General features: G+C 51.1%; 1 protein-coding gene across 1 annotated transcript; it reads right to left on the reverse strand.

Annotated features, from left to right (window-relative positions):
• Positions 1–557: 557 nt before the first annotated feature.
• On the reverse strand, positions 558–10,539 carry KMO (kynurenine 3-monooxygenase (kynurenine 3-hydroxylase)). The gene is made up of 15 exons (XM_008947943.1): positions 10,486–10,539; positions 9,387–9,456; positions 7,726–7,823; positions 6,651–6,740; positions 6,361–6,409; positions 5,541–5,628; positions 4,744–4,909; positions 4,173–4,244; positions 3,497–3,618; positions 1,976–2,123; positions 1,463–1,520; positions 1,268–1,350; positions 1,080–1,181; positions 927–986; positions 558–725 (listed from the first exon to the last, which is right to left on the reverse strand). The coding sequence occupies exons 1-15, from the start codon at positions 10,537–10,539 to the stop codon at positions 558–560; spliced, it is 1,428 nt and encodes a 475-aa protein (XP_008946191.1).
• Positions 10,540–10,640: the final 101 nt, after the last annotated feature.

Genomic DNA, 10,640 nt, shown 5'->3' on the forward strand with positions numbered 1-10,640 from the left:
GGGGGGGGGGGGAGAGGCGAGTACATAGTTCCGTTCCGTGTGGGTCCTGCCCTGAACCCCTTTTTACACGGAACCAGGATGAGCTGTTTAATTTCCACCAAGAATAACAGAACCGTATTTTCTTTAACCTGAGGTGGGGAGGAAGCCAACTGATTTTCAAGCTGAGATGTTGACTTGCTTTTGCTAAGAGCAGAAGTCAGCAGTACAGGCTGGGACACCCCTGTCGGTTCAGATGGCTATCCTGCTGGCTGGGAGGGTGCATGCCCCCCTTACCACCGCACACAAAACCCACTCCTAGCCCATGACACACTGCATCATTTGAGACAAGGCTGCTGAGGAGAGGCAGAGGTGTGCCTGAGACCATGCAAAGGCTCTCCAGGCACTGTGTGCCCCAGTGGGCTCCTCTTACCCAGGGAGAGGGACCACCGCTGCTCCTGAGGGGACAAGAAGCAGAGGGACTGCAGGAGCTGCCAAGCCACATCCCAGGCGAAATATCATTCAGCTGAGACAACAGCTTGTGCCTTCACTTTTATTACAGCCAGGAGCTCCCCTTACGTTTAAGCCTCTTGTGTGCCAAAGGGAAAATTTCCAATATTCTTCAGATAACGGGACCAGCACCACAAGTTTTCTGTGCAGAAGTCCAAGTCCCGTGCCAGCCGCTTTATGAGCAGGTAGGTGCCACCCAGTCCTGCTGCCCCCATGACCAAAAGCCCTCGATTAATTATCTGCAAGTGCAAAGAGAAACCCCAGTGTCATCAGAGGTTCATTCCTACTCTGCAGCACCAAGCAAAGCCTTCACACCTGCACCCACCTAGAAATATCCCACCACCAAAGCTCCCCCACTGCAGCTGAGCAGTGCGTGCATGCAGGATGTGGAGCTTACGAGGCTCGTGGCACGGGGAGAACGGGCACCAGCACTGACCAACCTTTTCCTGCCATTTCCAGCGCTGAAGAGCCTCATGGTAGCGAATCCTGGTGAAGGTCACCTGCGAGGGTTGCGGGAGCACGTCACGGCCTCACAGCCAGCCAGGAGGAGCTTGCCGTGGCTCAGGCAGTGGGGACATAGGTGCTGGCCTTACCATGGTGTACAGCGGCACAATGGTGGAAGGCATGAGGGTGTGGAGGAAGTTGTCTATGTGCTTCCGGAAAATGAACCATGTTGAATTCACATGCTCACGCATCTGTGACAGAACAACCTGTCAGTATTACCAGGGTGCCACCATGTCCATAGCCCACAGGACCACAAGTCTGTGTGTGGCTCAGTTACCTCTACATAGTTGTACATGGCTAAGTCTGAGATCGCGTGGTCATCTGGCACCCTCAGCCTGGAGAATTCAGGGAGGCAGACACCTGGGAGAAGAAAGTGACAGCTCACAGGCAGCTCCCCAGCATGGTATCTAGCAGCCTTCAGCTGCAGAGGGATCCTCCTCTCCTCTCTGTCTTCCCCAGCCACCTCACTCACCAAAGTCATTGTGGAACTGGTCCATTAACTCATCAAAGACCAGACAATCCTCAAAGCCCTGAAAGGAAAATTAGAGGGTAAATAGACAGAAGGACCAACACATTTACAAGAAGTGCCCTCACAAATGCTCAGCTAGTGTAACTGTTCACATGTGCAGGGTCCCACTGACCCACAGCTTCAGAGCAGGAATCTTACTCCAGGTCACTCTGCCATGGATCTCGCAGAGAAATCCGTGAGGTTGCCTTTCCCTGCAGCCTGGGGCTGGACCCTCTCCCATGCAGCCTTCTGCCCCATAGGAAGGGGCCACATTGCCTGTCCTCCCTGGAGGACAGCTCAGCCCCAGTGAGCATCCAGGTGTCTGAGGGAAGTTCAACACCTGCCAATGCAGAGGACATCACACTGTGGGACAGGCCAGCCCATGAACTCCCTGGAGTTCACTCTAAAAACCAGGCATTTCTAGATTAAAAGAGTTGGGACCCAAGTGACACTGCCCAGGGTCAGCCATGAACTTACTGCATTCATGCCCTGTCCGTAGAAGGGCACAACAGCATGTGCAGCATCTCCCATCAGCACGCACCAGGAAGCAAGGTGGTAGGAGGAGCACTTCACAGATATCATGGCCTGGGCTGGCAGCAAAAAGTAATCGTGCTGTAGCTCTCGCCTTTGGTAAAACAACAGATACTTCATTTATGGGACTACGAGAGACAAGAAGAGCAAGTCATGCCACATCCAAGCTCAGGACACCAGGGCCATGGGCATTGTCATCACTGGGAGGCAAAACCCAAGCCCATTCACTAGAGTATTTGTGCTGGGAAAAACATGGAGGCCATAAAATCTATTTCATTATCTTCCCTCTATGGACCAAATATTTTGTCCACGGGATTTAAGCTTTGCATGCAACCCAACTGTGAGCAAGAGTGTTATCAACACCTCAGTCCTCTTACCTCTTACCATGAGCAGTGGTGGATGGCAGTCACTGTAAGAAGGATGTACTAGATACCTAAGTTTCTAAGCATATGAAGTCCTGTCATAGAGTCTCCTTAAGGAGAAAGGAAACTGCTTTACACAGCTGACACCCTTCCTATCACCCAAAAAAACCCCCCATAACTATGTTGCAACGTAGAAGCATTAATAGCATGGCCTGGAGCTACCATGGGCTGGGGATCTTTACTCTTTGGTGGAAAATGATGACATGCTGGATAGAGTCACGGCCATCAGGATGTGTGCTGGAAAGGCTTGTCCTGGTCCTCACTGCCACCAGGGCCTCCAGGAGGAGCAGAACGATCCGGCTCCGTGCCACTGCCCTTGTGCCGATTGCCCGGCAGGGAGAGGGCCCCGCTGCCCGGGGAGCAGCACGCTGCTGGGAAACGCCTGCTCTTGTACCTCACGGCCCTGGTGTTTGTTTTAGCCATACAATCAGTAAGAGCCAGACTTTGTTTAGTCAGCACAGTGCTGGTTTTGTTCGCCAAGCCCAGTTTTTCTCAGTCTGTTAGCTAAAATCTCAACATTTGTGCAACTCCGCTGTCCGAGCAGCATGACCTTGCACTGCTGGTTTCACGTGCAGCCCACACCTTCACTCTAGCAGAGTCACTCTGCTTACCCACCTCTAATGTTACAGCCCCGCAGTTTTTGAACAGCTAATCCATCCTTTGGGTTCAAAATCTTTGTCAGCAATATGAAAGCAGCAGAAGGTAACCTGCTCTTTGCTCCCGCAGTGGCAGGGCCTGGGCTGTGCCTCCAAGGGACTGAGCAGTGCTTCAGCATGATTCCAGCCAAAGCTGCTGCAGGACGGGGCTGCGTCCCACTGCTGAGCCTGCTGCTCCAGTGTGGATACAATGAGGGCCTCGGTCTGTCTGCTCCACGCTCCTTCAGACCTGCAGGCCATGGGGATCCACCCCAACAGTATTTCCAATCCTTGGGCCCTCCAGCTTCAGTGGAGTCTCTGTCACCAGGACCCCCATGCTGGCTAGGGATGCTTCCCCTGGCTTCGTGGCACTGTGTTGATGAGTGAGAAGGGGAGATGGGAACACTTACTCTCCGATGAGGGGAATGGCATCTGGGAAGTAGGTCTGGAAAAACCCCAGCACTTGCTTGCCCGTTGTGAGTTTCTCAAATTCCTCAAACGGCATGAAGAGAGTGCAGGTGAAAGACTTGTCCTGTCAGCCAGGAAGGAAGGTCAGAAAGAAGCCCATAGGCCACAGAGAGCACCTGGCACCTAGAGCAGCATCTCAGTGCCCAGCCTGTCGCTTGGCACTCGCAGTGACCTGCCCGTGCAGCTGGGACAAGCGCCTGGCGACACTGCTTCCCCTGCTGGGCTTCCACATGCTGGGGGCTGGCGGAGGGGGCAGAAAAGGGCAGTGTGTGTGTCATCTGCCAGCGTGGGCCCTGCACACTGCACTACTGGTACTCCCACAGCTAGTTTATAACGTTCAGCTGCAGAGAGCTTGTTTTCGGGGGGTTCAGGTGGGCTTGAATGCGGGAGCAGAAAGAGGCGGCATAGGTACCTGCTCAGCATTGTGAGGCAGGACCAGCTCTGGCTGTCCTGTCCTGTGCCCCTACCCTCCCTCTCCGAGACTGTGGGACACCTGGCACATGCTGGAGTTCCCTCCCAGCACCCTGTCAGCCCACTCAGCCCCTGCCACATCCCTGCCACCACAGCTACCACAAGCTCTATCCCATGCCCCAAGGGAGCATGGTCATGGGTTATTACCATGTTGGGCAGTGCAATCATCATGAAGGTGTTTCTTGGCCAGATATGGAGGTAGTTCGGTTCCATGGCAAACTGAAAGAGAAGGAAAACCATTTTGTGTCCCTGCCCTGCTCTGCTCAGCTTCCCCAGCCCAGTCTCTGGTTCCTCTCCACACCAGTACACTAGTTCCTACCCTTTGTACCATGAGGAAACACAATGACTACAAGGCCCCTTTCCGGTAACTTACACATCAAGGAGACACAGAGAAAGGGCAAGAGGCAAGGGTAGGAAAGATGGGCAAAAATCTGCTGGTTTGCAATTGCTGATGTTCTCACAGACATGTTCCCATAACCCCAGGACTTCTTATACCCACTGCTCCAGGGCAGGCTCTCTAGGATTCTTGCAGCCAGGTACCAAGACATCGGCCCCACCACTGGAAGAGGAAGAGATACCTGCTTTTTTTTAATCCCTTGGCTGAGCCCTAGGTGAGAAATTATTTTCTCTAGAGCTGCAGTAGCAGACCCATCATGAGACAGGAGCATGGTGCCCTATCTGCAAAGGCAGTAGCAGCCCCTGGGACAGGCACACTTACATCTCCATCCTTGGGAGGGATGGTCAGCTCCATATAGCCATGAGGAATGTACTCATGACTGTAGTTAAAGCGTGTTTGTCTCATGAACTGCTTTCTGACTGTTGAGAAGGCTCCATCGCATCCCACAACGAGATCATAGGTGACTTCCAAGGGCTGCTGGTCAGATCTGAAAGCAAGAGAGCCCTTTGGATCAGTCTTGTTGTAACTTCCAGGCCAGCTCAGCACCTCTGGGCACAGCCTTTTCCAAAATGTCAGGGTCATCTGCAGCACTGTTAGTCGTCTGAGGGAAGAACGGCTACACTGACTGGGAAGCTCAGTGTTAGAATAAATAACTATCCTGTAGGCTGTCAAAAGGATAACTCTTCCAGTTCAACCCACGAATGCCACAGGGGCTGTTGGGATAATGGTGCTGTTTCGTAGAGCCTGCATCCCCGGGTGGGTGGGGGGCATGACCAGAAATTCACACAACTAGGAATCAAGGTCATTAGCTGTCCTCCCTGAAAAGCGATCTGTGTCTGAAAACCAGTGCTAAGGAGACTGTCAGGTTTATTCCCTGCACAGGTCAGCAGGCATGTCCCTAGCTCACTGCCAGGCTGCTGGGCAGTTAGCAAGTTGCTTAATTTTTTTTCAGCTTGGCTGTGAAGCCTGCTTGATGTGTCTCCTTTCCAAAGCTGACACTAAGTTTTGCATGCGCACTAGCTTCAAACTGGGATTGCTCAATTGTTTGAGGTTTTATGAATGATTAAGCAGAAACTAACCAAACAGAGAACTTGATCCCAGGCTTGCACAGGGATTACCTTTTTATGGTTAATGTCCCCAGCTCTGTGTTGCACTCCAGGAGCTTGTGTCCAAAGTACAATCTAGTATTTGAGTACTTCTCAGCAGCTGTGAAAAGACAACTAAATGTAGAGGCTTGTACTGTGGCCCCAAAAATATTTCCAGATGATCCCTAAATTGTAGTTACTTTTGCCATTACAGCAAATAAGATGGCTGTGTTGAGTGATGGCTGGTGGGCAGAGGACACAGGACTGCATTGGGTCAACTCTGGTGAAAACTACTTAAGAAGTGCAAGGAATCTTGCAAAGATTTCTTTCTTCCTTGCAATGACGTGAGTCATCAGCCTGTGTCCAGCATCACTATATTGTGTTTGAGGAGGGGATGAGGTGCCTGTAACCAATGGGAAATTTGAGGAAATTTGGCACGGCCTGGTTACATACATTGCAACAGTGATCCAATTTAATTTCTGTTTGCCTCTGTACAACCAGAGGTTTCAGAAAATGCTACAAACCATGGCAAAGCTGAAGAGACATCTCCTGCTTTGGTTGGTGAAGTTCTGGGAGCAGATGCCAATACCAGTAGCAAAGGAGCAGAGGCAGCTCCCAGGAGGGTGAATGCAGGAGAGCTGTATGCACAGAAAGGCCTCGAGGGGACTTGTTTGAGTATCCCCTTGTGTCAGACAAGCAGCAGGGAAACAGCACAGATATTCTTAAAAACATGGCTAGTTCACGTTTGCACTTTCTGAGAGCCTGGGGCCCAAAGTCTCCTGTTAATAGGGCAAATCCTAACTCCTTGGTGAACAGGCTGTAGAAGTGTTTGCAAACAGACATGGCAACCTACCTGTTAGCAGCTCCCTGTTTAAGTTTGCTCTGTCCACAGAGAGAATATACTGCAAAACAAACAAACGTAGGGTTCAGGAGGCATTGCTGAAGGATGCTCTGCATGGGCAGATGAGAAATGTCACCCTCTTCAAACAGCCCCACCAAAACCAGGACATCAGGCAACCCCCTTCCCGCTCACAGCTTTCTTTCTAAAAGCATGAACCCCAGTCTGTTCATCACACAGAGCTACAAATGCCATCAAAAACTGCTCTACAAAGCATCTCTAGGTCATCAGCATGAGACCGGTACCTGGTTCTTCTTCCCATAGGGGATAGAGTACTTCTTCCCTGAAGGTGTATGTATCCTCCTTGCCCGCATGGGAATGCCTTTGGACACAATCTGAAATGGAAAGGAACACAACACAGCCTCCTGGTCAAAACCAAGTTGCAAAACAGGGAAGACAGGAGCTACCACATGCCACCTACCCCTACACACCAGCAGAATGGGATGCTCTCTGCTTGTACATTTTCCTGTGGCTGTTGAAGTTACTGGGGAAAATTTTACAGGACTCTCAATACCAAGTCACTATGTTTCACTGCAATTACTCACAAGCTCATTCTCATAAAAATCAATGGCAAATTATTTTTACATAGAAGGGACATGAAAAGTCTCAGGTTGCTCGACAGGGCAGGGGATGACAGCCAAATGACATCCTAGTGCTGGGATGCGAGCTGTCAAAGCCTGGCTTCCTCTGCAGGGAGCGAGAGGTCAGGAGATCCCACCGCTGCCTACAGCTGGATGTTAAACGGTAGCAAGTCCCCTGCAGAGGAGTGTGGGGCTCCAAGCCAAATGTGCTGTGCAGAAGCCTATGTGCATGGATTTCAGGGGTCAGTCCAAAGCTCAAGGTTTTGTGGGAAAATACAAATCTGGGCATGTCAGTGGGGAAACCAAACCCCCTTATCTCATCCTGCTGGTACTCCAGCTCTTTTGGGAGTCTACCTAGTACTGTTCTGTTTACCCTCACCCTCCAGGAGGGAGAGGAGCAGAGCAGGGACTTAAATACTGGGAGGTGTTGTCTGAATGTTGGTCTTCTAGGGAAGCATCCTCTGTCACCGAGCAGAGCCCAGCTGCCTGGGGCTGAGTGCTGACCCCAGGCTGGAGGAGATCACTGTTGGCAGCTGTGCCATGAAGCAGCGGAGAGCTTGTCTGTGGGCATCCAATAGGAGAGGTCTACTTCTTCCCTCATGAAAGCAGTGCTACCTCTGCAGTGGCCCCTGGATGCTTGGGGAGCAGAAGAGTGCACATTCATCACCAGCTGAAGTCAACAGCATTTTAATCCACAGTGTTTTAGAGACCCCACTACTGACAGAAGCTGCCAGGGTACCTGCTCTTCCATCCCCACAGCTCGGAGGGCTTGGCGTCCTCTGTGGGACAGGGCCAAGTTAATGCTTCTGCCGCGGGTAAAGCTGGCCACCCGGATGTCTGCATGGAAAGAGCAGCTGGTTATGAAGATACAGATAACACATACCTACGAGAGAGGTGGCATCTGCCGAAATCCCTGCAGCAACAGCAGGCAGGGCAGTGGGGAGTCCCTGTTCCCCCACTCCGCCTGCAGAGAGGGCAGGTATCAGAGGGTGCATTCAACTGTTGGGAAGGCAGCTGGACAGCTTCAAGGGTCACTTTCTCCATGCCACCTCTAGCCTGCAAGAAGCAGCTGCAGTCAAGTGCTGCAGCAGGAGCAGCGGATCCTGACAGGTCCCTGCAGTGCCAGAGGCCATGCTAGCCCTAAGAGCTGTTTCCCCTAAGTGAAGAGAGATGAGTGAATGCCTGGTGGCTTCTGATGAGGCCTAGAAGCTGATGTTTTCCAGGACATTGGCAGGTTATCTTCATCGCTGGTCAGATGGAAGTGTCTCAGCCCTGGCCTGTTCTTACTCCAAATGACCTCGCTCAGGCTTCCCAGGCTGTTGGGCCAGCACGTGTGGCAGAGCCTCATCCCAATAGCTTTCAGGGTTGCATCTCAGCATGAGCAATCGGCCAGAAGCTGGAGTGAAGTGGTAACATCCATCTGACTCAGTAAGCAGGTAAGAGCAACCAGAAGCTTTCTGAGCCTGTGAAACTCCTAGCATATACAACATCCAGCAAAGAATTTAACAGTTAAACCATGGTGAAAAGCTGTTTGCCCTTGCTCTGAGCCTGCAGCCTGCTGGCATTGCTTAGGGCTGGCTGCTGTGATCCCCCTGTTCCTGCAGCAGGGAGCCAGAGCTGTGTGCAGGACTCAGGATGGGTGCAGCAGAACTCCAGTCCTGACATCTGCCCGGGTGGGACCAGTTGCCACAGAGACCATGTGTAAGAATGGGCTTCTCCTTCCCTTCACAGCACGTTCAAGTTGAGTTTCACCTTCCCTAGTGTCACTCTCACCTGCCACTTGGCTTGTCTCCTCTGCCCAGGTTTTATTTTTCTGCCATCTAATATGCACTGAAGGCAAATGATTTCTCTCCCTTTCAGCCAGCACCCAGGCTCCAAATCATCCTTTCTCTGTTGCGATGCCCTGAGGAGCTGGAGGCTTCCTGAAAGTACTCCAGCTCTCCTTCTGCCCCTCTCGCCACCAGCACTCCCCACCAGTGAGGGCAGTGGTTAGGAGTGGAGTTGATGCTTCTAACCCTAACAGAGATGCTGCAGTGTTAACAATTGCCATTGTTTCAAACTTCTAACCCAGCTTGGTTCAACAAGCACTCTGCTATAATTCTTCATGCAGAGAACAATTTTCAAAGGTACTTGAATCAATATTTAAGCCAAAACCATAAAAAGGGCATCATTTTAGTAGCTGAAGGGTGGATCCTCTCCACATAAAACAACATATTTCAGATAAATGTTCCACCCACCACAGGAGGGAAAAGCATATCCCCAGAGTGTCATGCTTTCAGATTTCATTTTCTTTCTGCAGTTTCAGTGAGCTCACACAGTTCCTCTTTTGCTTCTTCAACAACTGTTCTCAGTAAAAGGACAGAAACATGAATAAAGGAGTAATGATCCGGCTGAACTTACCTTCTCTGGCTTCATAAACATCAACATGGAAACCACGTTGAGCAAAGAAACAGGCGTTTAATGCACCCACCTACAAGAGAAGGATCAGGAATGGTGGATGTGGTGTTTCACTAGTACCTGTATCACAGATCACTACTGAGATGCACCAAGAGAAAGCAGTGGTCAGGGGATGTGGCTCAGCATATACAGGACAACCCTTTGCTCAAGAACTTCAGAGGACTTCTTCTTGGAGACAAGTCCTCTGGCACCCCTGATACACCTGCAGAGCCTCCGAGACAAAAGTCAACCACCAAAACCCATCATACAATGTTATACTAAGTTTAGGGCTTATTTATATGCAGTGGTTAACTGCAGCAGAGCTATCCCCTTCAGCCAGAGAAAAGAGGAGCTGGTTCAGGCAAGCTCCCTGCTCCTCTCTGGACTGTCTTCTGCAACAGAATTCACAGGGCTGCAGCATTCCCGCGGGAACACAGTGGGGGAAGCTAGACCTGTGCAAAAGCAAGACGTCACCTTAAAAAGGCAGCACACATATGTCCTAATTTAAATGGATGACTGACTTTTTTGTTTTAATTTCCATCATTCATTACTGTCAGAACTATAAACTCTTTTCCAGCAGTACAGGGACCAAGAAGCTAGTGGCCAAAAAGTGAAAAGAAAGGTTTAGCTGGTTGCAGTGTTCCATGCTGTCCTTCAGAGTCAGACCACTCTGCAAGTAGCAATGGAGGAAAACAGTTCCCAAACAAAAGTGAGCAGAAGCTATTGCCTTTTAGCCTGGTGTTTACCAAGTCTCAGTCCTCACAAAGCATTTCATTTTAGTGACTTGGTTAAAGCCAGAAGCAGCCGAGGGGCAGGAGGATATGGAAGCCCAAATGAGGACTGTTATTTAGTGTACCTGGGCACCATTACTTCACCTCCCAAATCCCTTCCTCTGAGAAAATGGCTCTTGGTGGCAGGATTTATTTGCACACACCACCAAGGCAAGTGCCAACCACAGGAGGAATTGTTTTCAGAAAAACATTCACCCACACCCAAGGAACACTTTTACAGCCCCGGATCCCTGGCAGACAGAGTCACACAGCAGCCAAATGGTGTTTCTTACCAGACCACCGCCCACAATGGCGACTCTTTTCCCAGATGGGCCTTCAGACTCCATCACTGGGGCAGCCCCTGGGTCGTGGGTCCCTACTGCTGCGTCCCTCCTCCCTGGCCTGCTGCACTGCCCTCGTGAGTGGGGAGGGGAAGGACGCGGGTGGC

The sequence above is a fragment of the Merops nubicus genome, unplaced genomic scaffold (genome assembly GCF_000691845.1).
Source record: "Merops nubicus isolate BGI_N331 unplaced genomic scaffold, ASM69184v1 scaffold45289, whole genome shotgun sequence".
Lineage (NCBI taxonomy): Eukaryota > Metazoa > Chordata > Aves > Coraciiformes > Meropidae > Merops > Merops nubicus.

Excerpts from the sequence above, each read along its gene's own strand:
- KMO (XM_008947943.1), bottom strand. The coding sequence starts at position 10,539 with ATGGAGTCTGAAGGCCCATCTGGGAAAAGAGTCGCCATTGTGGGCGGT. Across the intron at positions 9,457-10,485 it reads CCATTGTGGGCGGTGGTCTG|GTGGGTGCATTAAACGCCTG; the intron begins GTAAGAAACACC and ends CTTCTCTTGTAG. Across the intron at positions 6,741-7,725 it reads CTGTGGGGATGGAAGAGCAG|ATTGTGTCCAAAGGCATTCC; the intron begins GTACCCTGGCAG and ends TTTCCATTTCAG.